Below are 18,973 nucleotides of genomic sequence, written 5' to 3' on the forward strand. Positions count from 1 at the left end.
TTAAAATGAAAATGTAGTACCAGCTAATGTTGGGAGATCCCCTGTCCCCTGCCTACACACACACATCCACCCCCAAACCAAGACGATGTTTGCAGTCATGTCTTTTTACATGGTGTGAAAACAGTTTGATGTGGATGTATATCAGAGATCAGAGAGATAAATTAAATGTTAATGCGTGTGATGTTTCTTGAAAGATCAAGTTAAAACGTTTATAAAAGTCTTGCTCTGGTTCCTGGGGTCATGTCCTGCCTATCTAACCCCACACCACCTGGCAAAATGTTGGACCCATCCTGCCGGACTGACAGCGGGTCTCATAACACAACATGAAACCTAGGGGTCTGTCTTTCTTATCAACATGTCCCAAACAAAGTTTGTAATTGTGTGTTTTATGACTTGGTAATCAAAGGTTTAGTTAAGTTTTAAAAATAACTTGCCTGTGTTGAAGGGTGATGCATGTAGTCAGTTGCATCCTCTGTGCATTTATGACACCCTTTGTTGTTGTTCAGGAAATTGTTTTTGTGTTTTGTCATTTCCAGATCTTGTTGTTTCACACCTCACAGGGTTTGTAGAAGAGATAAGGATTTGGCTTCAGAATGGATGGTTTTTGACCGTAATGTCTGTGAATGAAGCAATACAAGATGAGTTAAAGAAATAAGAAGCACTGATGTAAAATAAAATAGATAAATAGCGATTAAATTAAATTCGATGAAATGATATTTCGAAGTCAGGTTTTAAGTGTTAAAAGAACTTGCCTGAGTTGAAGTGTGATGCATGCAGTCAGTTGTTAAAATAAAATTGAAGTTCCAGCTATCCAACCCACACACCCCTCCCAGCTCCAAACCAAGACGGTGCTTTCACCCTGGCTGTCTTTTTACCTGGCAACAGGATGTGCTGTGAAGGAGTTTTAAATTTAATCGTTATGCTTGTGACGTTTCTTCTAAGAGCGAGTTGGTTTTGACTTTTATCTGACAAATGATGAAAAGTGTTTCAGATATTTTTTGTATGTCTTCTTATCAACGTGTTCCAAAACAAAGTTTATGTTTGTGTGTGTTTTTTTTTATGACCTGGTTATTAATGTTTAGGTTTGTGTTTTTTATGACCTGTTCTGGCCCCCCACTGTCAATGCCTAGTATCTACCCCTCCACTCCAAAATAAGAATAGTCCCCTAGTTTAGTTCTAACCCTAGGTTAAAATACGATTGTTTAGCATTCTTTTCAAAATTCAAGAATGATAAACTTATTATTTAAAAAATTAAAACCGAATTAGTCTAATAACTTCTTAGCATCCTGTTGAGTACAGACCGTGTCACAATGTTTTTTTTTATGTATATAGCTTCTGTTAAATAAGTTGTAGCTAAGGATGTGTTTATGTTAATAGGTAAAGAGTTTTTGAGGGGGGCGCCGCCTCAAAACCCCCACATCCACTTTTTAACAGCTTAACTCCTGAGACTGCGATAGACTGCCGTCAGACTGTTTCTTTTTAGTACCAAACCTCTGCATAGCCAAATTTTGTGTTGTACATCTGATCTAGCAAGGAAATCCAAGAAAGTCCAAACGGTAAGTGTTTCTGTTTTACATTATTTTAGGGGCATTTAAATGTAAGTGTTAACCTAATGGTTAAATGTTTTTAATGTTTTGCTACAGATCTAAAAACTTATCAACTGGGCACGTTTTATTTAATTGTCATCATTTTCTTATGTTGCATGCTTTTCACTCAAAACATGTCTTGAATATATTTTACTTACTATATATACACGTACCGACTGAACGTATCAAAAATAATAGCAAGAGAAATACACTCTGCAAGTTTTTAAGGACCCCCATATTTTTCTCTGGGTGTAAAGTGCTTTTTATGTTTTTCCAGACATATTTGACAGATTGTGTTCTGGATTGGGAATTACACGTAAGTGGTAAAATTTTGTTACATTTAAAATTATTTTTTATATTGTAAAAATCTAGACTTTAAATTGAAATAAATGTACAAATAAACCAAAAAATGGCTTTAACATGCAGGGAAATGTGTAACTTCTGTAGACAATGTGTCTTGTGAAACGCTGTAAATGGTGCTTTAAATGATTAAAAAACACAAAGAGCCCCCAAGATAGATGTGCTGTGGTTTCAGCTCTTAGAAAGTTCTTCATTTAAAAGATTGGACGTTACCTCTAGTTTTAGCCTAGGTTTATCTGATTCTGACAAATGTTTTTGATCTTCTTTTCTTGATTGCTCTATAAGTACTGGCAAACATGCATATCAGTAGAATTTTAATTAACCTTCGTCTTATGTCTGTCAGTGGTGTAGACCTGCATCAACAAATGGTAAGTTTATGTGTATCACCCAATCCGAAACTCACGTGTTACTTAAGGTACGGATGAAAGTCATATATACACTACAAAGCATGTACTCTATAAAGGTATGATTTGTAAATGCATCAGTTGATAAAAAGCGAAATACTTGCGGGATGAATACGCATCTTGTGTTATCATGTTGTCTCAATAAATAGATATGCTTTAAGAAAAGAGCAAATGATTTAATCCTACTATGCCTATAACCTAAAATACACGCATGCAAGCAAAATGGATCTCTCACTAACAACCATTTTGACACACAAACACATATTTGTTTTACTACATGAGTTAGTATCATCACTATTAGTATCATAACCATGCGAGTCTCAAGAACATTTTTACATATCTTAAATCATTCTCCTGGTAAACATTTGTATAGTTTTAACATTTTCGTTTAGTCAGTACACCGTTTTACACATGCATTTCATAGAAGTAGTTTTGTTTTGCTTCTCACTGGTTTGTGAATATTTAAAGAGGACATGTGATTTGTGTTTAGAGTAACTTAATGTGATGTGTCAGTAACATTTTGTTAGCTTCATTGTTTTACTAAACCTAAAGAATGAGGACAGCTTTTTCATTTTCTGACATAATCTACAGAAAGCGATAACACAAACATGGTAAGGCTATGGATTTGTATTTATTGATTTATTTATTTTATTTTCATTTTAGTTCATTTTAACTTTTTTCATAAGTTTTTCCATCTCTATTTCCTTACTTTACCACATAGTTATAATTAGTTGCATGGTTGCTTCTTTGTTGTTTTTTAGTTATAATTGTTCAGTTGATCTTTGTTTTATATTGTTCTTTGATTTTGTCCTTAAATCAAATTCTTAAGCTTTGACCTGTTCATTGTTTTGGGTTCTTGTTCAATTGTTTTCATTTTCCTCACTGATTTATCCAAAATGTCTCGCTTTAATGCTGGAAAGATCAGTTGTTGTAAGTTCTCTCGTTGTTCGAGCCATTGGGTTGATGTATGTTTGACTTGATTTAATAAATTAAAAAAAAGTATTTACATCCAAAACCTTCTTCATCTTAATGTAATGTTTATTCTTATACATTGCCACCAATATTTCGCAAAAAAAGTGCATGCAGTCCCTATGGGCTGAAAAAAAAAAGGTTGCTATGCTGTAGCTCAGTTGTATTTTACTAAACAAAGCATCTAACCACAGCTTGATTTAGGTTAGTTTTACCTTGAAAGGAGGAAATGAACGTTGTTTAAAGTGTCTGTCTGGCAGAAAACCTGTCAAGGTTCTCATATTTACACTGAATCATAAAAAAAAATTTACATTTAAAAGTCTTACCCATACAGTCAGGGAAATAAGTATTTGATCCCCTGCTGATTTTGTAAGTTTGCCTACTTACAAACAAATTAAGGGTCTATCATTTTTATGGTGGGTTTATTTTAACTGATAGACACAGAATATTAAAAAAAATCAGGGGAAAAAAATGTTATATAAAGGTTATAAATTGATTTGCATTTCAGTCAGTGAAATAAGTATTTGATCCCCTACCAACTAGCAAGAATTCTGGCTCCACAGATTGGTTATGTGCCTATATGGACCACAGATTAGTCCTGTCACTTTAAGAAAGTACTCCTAAATCAGCTTGTTATGTATATAAAAGATGCCTGCCAACAGAATCTGTATCTTCCAGTTCAACCTCTCCACCACCATGGTCCAGACCAAATAGGTTTTAAAGGATGTCAGCGACAAGATTGGAGACCTGCACAAACCTTGAATAGGCTACAGACAGAAGCTTGGTGAGAAGGAGACAACTGTTGGTGTGATTATTTGGAAATAGAAGATATACAAAATAACTATCAAATGCCCTTGTTCTGGAGCTCCCTGCAATATTTCCCCAATGGGGTAAAGATGATCATGAGAAATGTTAAAGATCAGCCCAGAACTACACGGAAGAAGCCTGTTAATGATTTCAAGACAGTTGGGAACACAGTTAGCAAGCAAAACATTGGTAACACATTGGTAACACGCTATGCCACAGTAGACTGAAATCCTGAAGCACCCGCAAGGTCCTCCTGCCCAAGAAGGCCCGCCTGGCTCGTCTTAAGTTTGACAATGAACATAAAAATGATTCAGAAAAGGCTTTGGCGAAAGTGCTGGCACTGCTGTGAGACCAAAATGGACTCCTGTGTTTGGAGGGAGAGAAATGCTGACTATGAGCCCAAGAACATCATGTCTACAGAGAAGCACAGTGTTGGAAACATTCTGCTTTAGGGCTTTTTCTCTGCTACAGGTATACAGGATGACTTCACCGCATTGAGGGGCTGAGGGACGGGCCCATGTACCGTAAAATCTTGGACGAGAACCTCCTCCCCTTAACTAGGTCACTGAAGATGGGTCATGGATGAGCCTTTAACATGACAAAGACGCAAAACATATTGCCAAGACAACCAAATAGTGGCTTAAGGAGAAGCACATTAAATGTCCTAGCCAGTCTCTAGACCCTAGTCCTATAGAACCTCTGTGAAGGAGGCTAAAACTCCAATTTGCTGAGCGACAGCCAAGAAACCTTAAAGATTGACAGAGGAGTGGACTAAATGTATCCGGACACATGTGCAAACCTGGTGACCAACTATCAGAAATGTCTGACCTCTGTGCTTGCCAACAAGGGTTTCTCCACAAAGTACAAAGTTATGTTTTGCTTGGGGATCAAATACTTATTTCACTGACTGAAATGCAAATCAATTTATAACCTTTACATAAAAAATTTTTCCCCTGATTTTTTTTAATATTCTGTGTCTATCAGTTAAAATAAACCCACCATAAAAATGACAGACCCTTCATTTGTTTGTAAGTAGGCAAACTTACAAAATCAGCAGGGGATCAAATACTTATTTCCCTCACTGTAAGTGTTGGTTTGAAAAGTGCTTGGAACATACCCACATACAAACTGCTAAATGTAGTTTGGTTACAAGAGCTCAACCTGTGTTCCTTCAAACCAACACTTATGGGTAAGACTTTTAAATGTAATTTTTTTTTTATGATTCAGTGTAAATATGAGAACCTTGACAGGTTTTCTGCCAGACAGACACTTTAAACAACGTTCATTTCCTCCTTTCAAGTTAAAACTAACCTAAATCAAGCTGTGGTTAGATGCTTTGTTTAGTAAAATACAACTGAGCTACAGCATAGCAACCTTTTTTTTTTCAGCCCATAGGGACTGCATGTACTTTTTTTGCGAAATATTGGTGGCAATGTATAAGAATAAACATTACATTAAGATGAAGAAGGTTTTGGATGTAAATACTTTTTTTTAATTTATTAAATCAAGTCAAACATACATCAACCCAATGGCTCGAACAACGAGAGAACTTACAACAACTGATCTTTCCAGCATTAAAGCGAGACATTTTGGATAAATCAGTGAGGAAAATGAAAACAATTGAACTAGAACCCAAAACAATGAACAGGTCAAAGCTTAAGAATTTGATTTAAGGACAAAATCAAAGAACAATATAAAACAAAGATCAACTGAACAATTATAACTAAAAAACAACAAAGAAGCAACCATGCAACTAATTATAACTATGTGGTAAAGTAAGGAAATAGAGATGGAAAAACTTATGAAAAAAGTTAAAATGAACTAAAATGAAAATAAAATAAATAAATCAATAAATACAAATCCATAGCCTTACCATGTTTGTGTTATCGCTTTCTGTAGATTATGTCAGAAAATGAAAAAGCTGTCCTCATTCTTTAGGTTTAGTAAAACAATGAAGCTAACAAAATGTTACTGACACATCACATTAAGTTACTCTAAACACAAATCACATGTCCTCTTTAAATATTCACAAATCAGTGAGAAGCAAAACAAAACTACTTCTATGAAATGCATGTGTAAAACGGTGTACTGACTAAACGTAAATGTTAAAACTATACAAATGTTTACCAGGAGAATGATTTAAGATATGTAAAAATGTTCTTGAGACTCGCATGGTTATGATACTAATAGTGATGATACTAACTCATGTAGTAAAACAAATATGTGTTTGTGTGTCAAAATGGTTGTTAGTGAGAGATCCATTTTGCTTGCATGCGTGTATTTTAGGTTATAGGCATAGTAGGATTAAATCATTTGCTCTTTTCTTAAAGCATATCTATTTATTGAGACAACATGATAACACAAGATGCGTATTCATCCCGCAAGTATTTCGCTTTTTATCAACTGATGCATTTACAAATCATACCTTTATAGAGTACATGCTTTGTAGTGTATATATGACTTTCATCCGTACCTTAAGTAACACGTGAGTTTCGGATTGGGTGATACACATAAACTTACCATTTGTTGATGCAGGTCTACACCACTGACAGACATAAGACGAAGGTTAATTAAAATTCTACTGATATGCATGTTTGCCAGTACTTATAGAGCAATCAAGAAAAGAAGATCAAAAACATTTGTCAGAATCAGATAAACCTAGGCTAAAACTAGAGGTAACGTCCAATCTTTTAAATGAAGAACTTTCTAAGAGCTGAAACCATAGCACATCTATCTTGGGGGCTCTTTGTGTTTTTTAATTATTTAAAGCACCATTTACAGCGTTTCACAAGACACATTGTCTACAGAAGTTACACATTTCCCTGCATGTTAAAGCCATTTTTTGGTTTATTTGTACATTTATTTCAATTTAAAGTCTAGATTTTTACAATATAAAAAATAATTTTAAATGTAACAAAATTTTACCACTTACGTGTAATTCCCAATCCAGAACACAATCTGTCAAATATGTCTGGAAAAACATAAAAAGCACTTTACACCCAGAGAAAAATATGGGGGTCCTTAAAAACTTGCAGAGTGTATTTCTCTTGCTATTATTTTTGATACGTTCAGTCTGTACGTGTATATATAGTAAGTAAAATATATTCAAGACATGTTTTGAGTGAAAAGCATGCAACATAAGAAAATGATGACAATTAAATAAAACGTGCCCAGTTGTTAAGTTTTTAGATCTGTAGCAAAACATTAAAAACATTTAACCATTAGTTTAACACTTACATTTAAATGCCCCTAAAATAATGTAAAACAGAAACACTTACCGTTTGGACTTTCTTGGATTTCCTTGCTAGATCAGATGTACAACACAAAATTTGGCTATGCAGAGGTTTGGTACTAAAAAGAAACAGTCTGACGGCAGTCTATCGCAGTCTCAGGAGTTAAGCTGTTAAAAAGTGGATGTGGGGGTTTTGAGGCGGTGCCCCCCTCAAAAACTCTTTACCTATTAACATAAACACATCCTTAGCTACAACTTATTTAACAGAAGCTATATACATAAAAAAAAACATTGTGACACGGTCTGTACTCAACAGGATGCTAAGAAGTTATTAGACTAATTCGGTTTTAATTTTTTAAATAATAAGTTTATCATTCTTGAATTTTGAAAAGAATGCTAAACAATCGTATTTTAACCTAGGGTTAGAACTAAACTAGGGGACTATTCTTATTTTGGAGTGGAGGGGTAGATACTAGGCATTGACAGTGGGGGGCCAGAACAGGTCATAAAAAACACAAACCTAAACATTAATAACCAGGTCATAAAAAAAATTCACACACAAACATAAACTTTGTTTTGGAACACGTTGATAAGAAGACATACAAAAAATATCTGAAACACTTTTCATCATTTGTCAGATAAAAGTCAAAACCAACTCGTTCTTAGAAGAAACGTCACAAGCATAACGATTAAATTTAAAATTCCTTCACAGCACATCCTGTTGCCAGGTAAAAAGACAGCCAGGGTGAAAGCACCGTCTTGGTTTGGAGCTGGGAGGGGTGTGTGGGTTGGATAGCTGGAACTTCAATTTTATTTTAACAACTGACTGCATGCATCACACTTCAACTCAGGCAAGTTCTTTTAACACTTAAAACCTGACTTCGAAATATCATTTCATCGAATTTAATTTAATCGCTATTTATCTATTGTATTTTACATCAGTGCTTCTTATTTCTTTAACTCATCTTGTATTGCATCATTCACAGGAGGTCAAAAACCAAGCATTCTGAAAACCAACTCAGACACATTCTTTTTCAACTTAAAACCTGAATCTTTTATCTTATTTCATTTAATCACTATTTAGCTATTTTATTTAACATCAGTGCTTCTTATTTTCTTTAACGCATCTTTTGTTGCTTTCATTCACAGGAGGTCAAAGACCAAGCATTCTCAAACCAAATCCTTATCGCTACTGCAAAGAAGGGGGGTGTGTGAAACAACGAGGCCTGGACATTATAACCTGTTTTCCTGAACAAACAACAAAGGGTTCATAAATGTACACAGGATGTACGGTCAAAGGTCATAATCATAAACCCGGCAGGGGGTGATAAATTAGGGGTAATAAATCACGTTTTTGATATTCGGTGTATCATATTTACTACTCATGCGCACGTCCCTCAGTGGTGCCATTTAAGGAGAAGAACGGGCAGATCCTTATAAAACAAGAAGAAAGGACTTTAAGGCTATGTTTATAAATTAATCAAAGTGAAAGGCCCTCGCAAAGAACACCATGGCATTATCATAACATATACAGTACTAGTTAAAAGTTTGTATGAGAAGGAAGAGTAATCCTCAGTCGGGGCCCTCTTTTGGATTTGAGATCCTTAAACCATGAAAATTTAGCAAATATTTAATTTGTGTCTGTTGAAGGGAGTTATACAGCTGTAGATGAATAAATATCATGGAATACAGGGACTCTGTGGGATAGCGTGAGCCTGGGGCCGACTAACACAGCACATGCCTTCTGCTTCTTACCCGCTTTTCAACACAGCTGGGAATGTTGAAACAAGGCATTATGATGCAATTGTTTTGGCTTTTAGGGTGTACTGCATGCAGAAGGAAATGAGAGAGTGGGTGAGAGAATGCCAGTCGTCCAACAGGGAACTGATGCTTGTATTAACATTGCTAACTTATTTGCATTGCACTCTATAGAGCCAGCCGATGGAGTTTACTTTCATTTTATTCATGTTTTAATGTGGGTGTAACAATTACGCTAACACAGAATATAACTGTGAATCCCTTACAAGAGGCTCATTTTTAATAACATCGAATATAGTTCATTTTAAATAGTCCTGTGGTGTGCCAAATTGATTGAAGTATGACAATTCTTAGACTTTCAATTAATGTGAGGTCATAAAACAGCATGAATAATAATAATAAGAAGAATTGGGGAAAGTATTTTAAATCATTTTAGATTTTATAGAAATGCAGGGGTCGATTTCCATTGCAATATAAGGCACAAATCTTTGACCTACTAGATTTTAACCCTTAGTCTTTTTAGTGTACAAACACCTCCAGTAAAGCGCCCTGTGCCTTGAATGTGGCCCAATGAGGGAAAACATTTTTTTTTGTATCATAGGAAACAGTTACTAGGTCTCAAATGTAAACAAAATACAGTACTTCCTAAATCACTTCCAACATGCAGTCAAATTTTCAGTTTTATTCTGTTCTATTACCTCAAATCTCTATTGGTTGGATCTGGTATGGCCTGATTTGTAATTTGTCAGATTCAAGCAGTTCTTTCTAATGTTCCCCAGGGTTTTAGATTTAGAACTGTGAGTGATAAGATCTGAACAGATAAAAGGATTACATTAGACGCTGTCGTTGACATTAACCTCTAGCTATCATGAGGTTAGCTAAACAGATCATTCTATTAAGCCTGTTGTCTTTGGTGTCGGGTGCCAAATAGATTCTGGCTCGGTTCTGGTCAGTCTCCAGTGGGATGCGAGTGTTGGATAGTGTTTAAAATACAGGCCATAGAGAGGATATTTGAGCATAGAATAAACATCAGTTCATTCATTTTAGTCACGCCATGGTTTAACTCCACAACATAAATCTTTTGAATGTGGGTCAATGACATACAACCACAGAAAAAAGGCACCATTTCAAAATTATTGTTTTTCTGAAGTTACTATTTATAGGTATGTGTTTAGGACAAATAATCAATTTTGTTTCATTCTGTGAACTACTAACACTGATCTATATAAATGGCTGGAATGTGCCTAGAACGGCAGGAGGTGAAACCGCCAGAATCGATTGCGCCGCCATCTTGGCATGCCCAACTGACAGAGAGCGCCATTGACTTATAGTCAAAAGGTGCGCGATAAGTTGTTGTAAGAATGTACTGTGAGACTTTAGATATTAAAACGGGGACTGGTAAGTTACTGTTTTATCATTTATATGTGATAACTCACTATTAATTTAATAGAACATTTGGGCATACCAACATGGCGATGTGGTAGCTTCAGTAGACGTCATGAACAATCCAGTCATTTATACACAGATCCGTGACTTCTAACAAGATTTCTCCCAAATTTCAACTAAAAAGATTGTTTCTATTTGCATTTATTTGCAGTAAATGAAAACTGGAGAAAAGACGCTCTGTATTTTTTCAGACCTCAAATACTGCAAAACAAGTTCATATTCGCTTTTAAGCAACACAACAGTAATATGTGTACATGTATTTAGGAAAAGTTAAAAAACATGTTTTAGGTGATAACCTGGATTTTTATCACAGGTTTCCTATGTCTTGTCATGCTGTCAGTCTTTCACATTGCTGATGGATGACTTTGCCACTCCTAAAGTTTGATTTTGTTACAATTTAACAGATATTGGACTGGAATGACCACAATACATCTAAAATGTAGATTTAAGTGAAAATTTGGGATGGACTCTTATTTTTTTCTGCGGCTATATTTTCGACCGGCCAATTTTAAAATAAAGAAAAAAGAAAACCATCTATTGCAAATATTAATTTTATTACAGATTGAGAATGTGGTGTGAACGTAAATGCAAATTCAAATTTTAAATGAATGAAGTGTTTTTTAATCTATATGAATTGGCTACAGCCTTAAAAAATGTCATGTTGTGCGACCGTGATTTATCTTAAAATTAATTATATCCTTAACATTTTGTACAAGTTCTCAGTATTAAAAGTGTTTAGAAGCAAAGTACGTTTTTTATTTCTTTGAGTTTTGGGTGTAACGCTCTCAAATTTTTGTTCTATAAACATTTGAGAAGAGCAGTCTTCTTTAATGTAGTAACAGACTTATTTTTCCTGAAAAACACATATGACTGGTACAAATATTTTTGAATGTACCATTAACTGTAAGCATATTGTATTAGTGATTCCTACTTCAGCCACAGAAATTAGATATTTTATTTTGAATTTATTACAGTCATTGTTATATTTGGTCACACCACATTGTGAGTGGTTGTTATATGTCATTGGCCTATCTAAAATATATTTTATAGATTTTCACTCAAATTAGTATACTTGTTTGCAACTTAACTCAATTTATTGTAAACATATTTCTTAATAATGTGTTTTAATTTTCTTTTTTACGTCACTTTTTTCATATATTTATTTTATCTTTGAATACACGGGCTATTATAAGTGTTTGAAAATAGTATTAAAGTTAGAAAAACATGTTTATGTGCTGAATTTACCTGTTCTGATTCTGTGTACCAACTTTGTATTTTACATTTTATGCTTTTGTTTTGTCTGTTCTTTTATGTCGCTATTTATGTTTATTATAACTGTAGAGCAAAGTTTCCTTTAGTAATATTAACCACAGACCTATTTTACACCTATTGTACATTGAAACCCTCTATTCTAAAAACCCATTAGAAATTCCAGTGGGAACCCGTAGCAAGTTAGCGTTCAGGCATGACCTACAAATTGACATCATGACTGAACAGCTCTATTACAGTAACATTGTTTTCTCTTGTTTCACTGGTCTCTCTGGCTCTCGGCTTATTTTTCGGCTGAAGTCCCAGCATTCAGTAACCACAGTCCATGGCTTCTTTGTCAGAATGGAGTAGCACTACAGACTCATGTTCTGATCTGATGAATCACAGATGCTCAAAGGCTTTAATGTGGCATATATCAGGCTTCAGCTTGTTCTCTCTGTTTTCCTCTGTCTCCCTACAGCATCCTTTGCATCTTTACACGTCCTCCATCTCACTTTCACTTCGTTTGTCTGTTCTCTGTATCTCTCGCTCGTCGCATTCTGTCTCTCTTTCTCGCTAGTTCTCCTTTTTTCTCCTCATTACAGACGGTGTGGCACTATACCAGCTGTCCCTGAAGAGATCTGTACGGCTTTGGCTATACCTGTGAGGGCTAGTTTTTTTGTTTTTGTTTTAAAGCGAATGTTTTAATGCAAGATTATTAAGACAAACAGTTTTTTCTTATGGAAGAAAATACACAGATGAATTTGTCAAGACCAGAAATTTGGTTTCATAGATCATGACCTGAAACAAAATGTAAAAATTGAGGCAGTACAAAATGTCAAATGCAAACAGCTGTTTAGAGTAACATAAAACAGCGATGGGCCTTTATGGTTATAAATTAAACTAATTCTGCTTTAAATGACATCTGCACATCTGTAAACTCAGACCTCAGGGACGCCTTTTTCCATCCCAACCCAAAAGTCATACTGACCGTTTCTCAGTCATTTGTAACTGCATTGGAAATCTGCTCTTTGTTCTTAAGTTCTCGGTTTGGCTGAAGACATCACTTCAACTGTTTTCCAAGAGCATCATTATGAAATTGACCCAGATATACGCAAAGCGATCTCAGAAGTTTTCCTATGAAATTTAGTCCAGACCAGGTTGAATCATGGGCAGAATACCATATTATTCCTTGCTTGATCTTCCATTTGAACACATACTGGTGACTCATCTGGTTCAGTATGAATTTAAATGTTTTATAAAATGGGATTTAAATGTATTCCGTCAGCTCATTTGTGTCAAAATAACCCACGACCAAAGGGCCACAGGATTCTTATACTTTCATAATGAGATTTTGTTGATAACATAGGCATTTAATGCATTTGATTGCAAGCACTCAAAGGTTTTAAATGAAGGTGGTTTTGCACTTGTTACTTCCCACAAGTCATTGCATTGAAGCTATTGACATTTCTCAGGGTTTGGAATATGCAGCTTTTGACATTCAGCTTTGTGAAAGTGTGTCAGAGTTGTACAGCACAGCTGTGAACTCTGCAGTTCTGTGCAGCCTAATGCAGTCAGGAACGAAAGAAGCCATTTACATTTACACAAATCAAATGTCACGCTGACTCCACTTATAGATACACCTAAACACACTGAATTTGTCTGCAAGTATCTATAAAATTAGATGGATTTAATCATCTTTTTAAGCAAATGTCAACCTTTCATTTCCGTTTCAAGTTCCTTGGCAAACCAAACCAAACTAATCTGAGCTGAACTGAACCAAACCCTTTAGAATCAAATTTATCTGAACTGAAACTTTTCAAAACATTGCTTTCTGGATTGATTTGTTTTTGTCAATGCTTGACATCAGATGGGCCAGTGTGTCTGTTTGTGGGGCATCATGGGAAGCACCATCCAATAATCAGCCCACATCCAGAGACTGCATGGAAATCCTGGAAGAATATAGCAAAAGCATATTTATGTAATATCATTTTCATGCTTTCATTGTTTAAGACAATGCAATTCTTGGATTATTCTCATTGGTTCCAATGAGGTCAGCTGATGTGATTTGTGTCTTATTGTGATGCAGCTGAAGTTCTACAAGAGTCATAAAACAGAAAATGTCAAACGTGTTGGTAGTTTTTCTTAAATTTTTCCTGAGATTCTGTATGACGGTGTGACGAGATGCAGGAGACAGCAGGCGCAGACAGCTTCACGACAACAAAAACTTGAATGCACAACACAGGGGAAAACAAAACCCACAGGGGGGTAAAACAACATAAACTTGACACAATACAATAAACAGACTTAACTAGACTAAAACAAAAAACTGACATAAACTTGACTTGACAGACTAGGCTTCGCAGGGAACTTCAGAACACGACGTCATACAATGTAGCACAAGGTAATGCAAAACGAACCGGCACAAGACAGCAAACACAATGGCATTAAATAGGGAGCAAATGATGATGGGAACAGGGGGGCATGAAACAATAACAAGATAATTTATGAGGAAATGAGGGGACGGGGTCAAGAAACGAGACAGGAGAGCACATGGCACAAGGCAGACAAAACAAAGGCCATGTGCTTCCACACAAAACATGAGGGACTGTCACGATCCTGACACAAGACTAGGAAAGCATGAACGAGAGAGGCAGGATCATGACAGACGGACCTTCAGTAATTAAATACACATTTTAAACTAATTTTGTTTATTTCTGCATTAATGTACTGTGTGTTAGGAATAATGTCATTTGTTACAGTTTTTATGGACTAATATAAAAAATAAAAATGAAGTTTACGTGCAAAGTCCATTGTGGATGAGATGTAATCAAGTGAATGATTCACATCTCTCTCTCTCTCTCTCTCTCTCTCTCAGGTTTCTCTGAGCACTGAATGTGTGCGCTCTGTAATGAAGATGACGTACTGTCCTCACTGTAACGGCGTGGCCTTTGCTAAGCCCTGTTCAAACTACTGTAAGAACGTCATGAAAGGCTGCCTCGCCAATCAAGCGGATCTGGACTCTGAGTGGAGGAACCTGGCAGGTGGGCGGGGCCAAATTGGACACTTACTCAGAACCATTGAGAGACAGAAGTTCACATTTTCTCGTGTCAAGTGATTTATGGAGCCTTCAGGTTTTGGTTCAGTCTAGTTCCAGGACGTTATGTTTTTTCTTTTAATTCTTTATTTCTTTAAATGTTTTTATTAATTAAACGACTTTAAATAGGTTAAATGTTCACCTCAATCGGTCTGTTTTGCTACAGCTGCGTGCGTTGTTAGTAACTTCCAGAGGCTCCATGAACTGCCATTGCTGTGAAAAAACTGTTCCATTGGTGTTTACGGAGTTGACGCAACTCTCTCTCAATGGAACTGCACTTACTTAGCAGTCAAACCAAAAACACCCCAGTGATAGACACATTTCATTTGAGCAATATGTAAAAGATGAGACATTATTCGGATACTAGTATTAGTACTTACAATGCATAACATTTTAGATGCTTGAAGCTGCAAACAAGTAGTGAACAATATTTATTTTTCAAAAATAAGACACAAGACTTACAGTATACTGTGTGTGTGTGCGTGCGTGCGTGTGTGTGTAGATACTATGCTGCAGGTGGTTGACAAAATGAGCAGACCTTACAGCGCGGACTCTGTGATTCTGTCTTTGCCCAAGCGTGTCGCTGAAGCTATTCTCTACATGCAAGACAACCTCAACACATTCAACAACAAGGTCAGCCTTGCCTCCATCAGAAATCTATCACATTTCCACCATTACCTGACTTTCAAACCATAATTCTTTACCCTGAAATTAGTCCTCCTGCTTATACTTACAAAAATACCATGGTAAAATGATCTTGAGAACCCTTTATCCTCCATAAACCATCAAATCTGTAACGTGATGTTTTGTTCCTCAGGTGTTTCAGGCGTGTGGTTCTCCTGTCCTGAGCTCCACTCCTGAGGATCAGATCAAGAGAGGTAGAAACGCAGCAGAGGAAGTCAGCAGCACGCCGGGATTCCAGCTGGAGAAACTGGTACGTTTGCATGGTGTTGCGATCACATGCTTTCATCAGATCCATCACATTGGCAATAGCGACCATGTTCTCTGTTCTCTCAGTTATCCGACATGTCTAGAATGTTGAGGGACGTGATGCAGTACTGGATCCTTTTGCCCAGCAAACTCTGTGCGGATCGTGAATCTGGACCCAGTGAGGTGGACACATGTTGGAATGGGATAAGTGTTAACAGGTAAGTGCACTTTACCATCTGAACCTTTGTTTTTAGCTACGCACCCCACATTCACGCTTCTTTATTGTTGCGTTTTGTCCTCGCAGGTATCTGCCAGAGGTGATGGGGGACGGGTTGGCTAATCAGATAAATAATCCCGAGGTGGAGATCGACATCACCAAACCAGATATGACCGTACGCCAACAGATCATGCAGTTGAAGATTGTGATCAACCGTCTGAAGTACGCCATTAACGGAAATGATGTGGACTTCCAGGACGCTAGTAAGTACACTTAGATGTATGCATTTATCAGATCCAAAGCGAACAGATTAAAAGAAAGATGTCAGAAAAAGATCAGCTGTCTGCTATGATGTTACTGTTAAATGTAGAAACGTTGAGGAAGACATCTTTTTAAGAAGTTGCTTTTTAAGAGTTCATGACTTATACAAGGATTTGGTTAGTGTCAGCTTTGTCTCTGATGTTTCTGAAAAACGCCTGAACAAATAAAATCACACAAATAAGACTTTTGTTGATATACAGTCAACTAAATTGAAAGGCTGAAAAATAAATTTGTCAAACTACAATAAATTAAGCGATGAGGAACTTTATTCTGACATATAAAACAGTTCCTATATCACATAACAGTTAAAGGGGTCATATGACACGGCTAAAACGAATATTATCATTTGTTTTAGATGTAATGTAATGTGTGTACACGATTTAAGGTTCAAAAACGCTGTATTTTCCACATACCGTGCATGTTTGTATCTCCTCTTTGCCCCGCCTCTCTGAAGCGTGCAGATTTTTCACAAAGCTCATCGCTCGGAAAAACGAGGTGTGCTATGATTGGCCAGTTAACCAGTGCGTAGTGATTGGTCGAGTACTGCAAGCGTGTGACGCAAATGTTACGCCTCGTACCATATTTGGAACATCAGGTTCCAAAGCAATTGTGCTGACAGGTACGGCCACCTTACTTGCGTATACATTTGGGCGGTCTTAGTCAAATCATACCACCAACTGACGTAGATTTGTGGGGGTGTGGTTACACGAGGCATTTCAGGCAGGTCTGGGTGAGAAAGTCATACGGGTTTGAAATGACAAGCGCGTGAGTTCATTTTTGGGTGAACTATCCCTTTTAAAATGAAGGTTTAGAAATCTTGACCTTGTTAGAATGTCACCCTTCAAGATAATATATTTGCATAATGAATTGAGATTAAATCTGTACAATTTAAACACAAATGAATCCAAATTTCACATCACTTTTTGTGAGGAGCAAGCACAGAGCATTTGATTTTTCTTGTCACAACACTTGTTAATATTAGAGATCAAACTGGAAAATTTAACTTTAGTTAGTGATTACTGTAAATTATTAACTTGGCTATTTTTAGTAGGTTACTCTCCAACACTGTAATGCATTGCTACAGAACCTTCTTGAATCCAAATCTTTTTGACATCTCTATCACTTGTTCATATCTACAGGTGATGATATCAGCGGCTCTGGAAGTGGAATGTGCCCAGAGGACCAGTGTCCCCACAATCCACGCCTCGCCGCCCCCAACACGGACAGACCAAAAGTCTACGCCTATCCGTCGGAGAACAAGAAAGTGGCCAATGGAAGAAGCAGCCAGAACCTTCCTTGCATCAGCCTCTACCTTCTCTCACTGGTCACAGTCTTGCTTAGGCGATAATTGACAGGCAGTCCCATCGACTAGGACTGTGTGTAGGACTGGGTTTGGACTGTGGAGGGGTGGGGTTAGTCACATTGCCAAAACAAACATGCAAACATCAGAGGAAACCGGCGAATGCGTTTTTTGTCTTGAATAAGAACACCATGGAATATTCTTAGATCTGTGTACTTTTTGTTGTCTCTTATTTGAAAAATGACATCCCTAGAGCTGGTCTTCTGCTTGCCTTTATGTGTGTGGTGGAAAGGTCTTTGAGAATGCTCCGTAAATAACTGTATCAATAGCTATGAATATCCGCTTTCAAATGATTATCCACCCCAACAAACAAAATGTCTCTGTTATCCTAGTTCAAACAGATTATTTTACACTATATTTATTTACTAATTAAACCCTGATGTTTGTAGAACAAAACCAAGGTTAAAAAACAAATCCCAGGCCCTTCGAGCTTGAGAACGTCCTTCAACGATTTTGTGAATTGATCCCAGAGCACAAAACATCTGAACCACCTTTTCGTCTTTGTTTTGAAGCTTTAATAATAATAATGAAAACAACCTCTACCGAAAGACCTCTTTCTTTCTCATTTATTGTACAAGTTTCCACACTTAACTTTGCGAAGTGTTTTTAGGGGCCGTCTTAAAAAACATGTATTTACTCTGGATGTAAATAAACATACTAACACAGTCACATTTACAGTATATCTTTGAGGAACAGTACTCGAGCAATATTTGAGACGTAGTGATGATGCACCAGCAATGAGAAAGAGATGCTCGTGTTTTCATGAACTTATTCACAGCGAGGCTGCGATGCATGTGAAAAGTTCTTGGTCTTCAAAAGCTGCAGAATGAAAGACTGGACATTGTCAAAATGTTTTACCAGTCTGGTAGTAATCCACACAGATGGCGAATCTAGATACATACTCTACACAAACTGATATGTGTGCTTATGTACCTGCATAGAGTACGTTTTAGGACAGATCTGAGGTCAGGTAGATCTTGACCAAGCTCCTTGACTTTGAAATCTGAGTGGAAAATAACACAGGAGCTTACTTGCAGGATGTACATTAATGATGTCATCCGCAGGTGTAGCGTGAAGCGAACGATCTGACCGGGTCGTGTGGATGATATCACATAATGTGCTGAAGAACAACAATCCCCCCACACTAGTTTTATAATGCTGCACTTTGCATGAGGCACACCGCCGATAGAACCACATCACACGAGCCGGGATCAATAGCAGAAAAATATCCCGCAGGC

The 18,973-nt window shown here is 36.7% G+C and overlaps 1 protein-coding gene across 1 annotated transcript in view; it reads left to right on the forward strand.

The window, feature by feature from the left end:
* gpc1b (glypican 1b) overlaps positions 1-18,755 on the forward strand; it is a 71,238-nt gene extending 52,483 nt beyond the window's left edge. Inside the window, exons 4-9 of the mRNA XM_057334188.1 lie at positions 14,689-14,854; positions 15,410-15,540; positions 15,725-15,841; positions 15,925-16,055; positions 16,142-16,317; positions 17,515-18,755. Of these exons, the coding sequence (XP_057190171.1) occupies positions 14,689-14,854; positions 15,410-15,540; positions 15,725-15,841; positions 15,925-16,055; positions 16,142-16,317; positions 17,515-17,723 (930 nt within the window). The 3' untranslated portion in view covers positions 17,724-18,755. The remainder of the gene's footprint in view (positions 1-14,688; positions 14,855-15,409; positions 15,541-15,724; positions 15,842-15,924; positions 16,056-16,141; positions 16,318-17,514) is intronic.
* Positions 18,756-18,973: the final 218 nt, after the last annotated feature.

This window comes from Triplophysa rosa, linkage group LG5 (genome assembly GCF_024868665.1).
Source record: "Triplophysa rosa linkage group LG5, Trosa_1v2, whole genome shotgun sequence".
NCBI lineage: Eukaryota > Metazoa > Chordata > Actinopteri > Cypriniformes > Nemacheilidae > Triplophysa > Triplophysa rosa.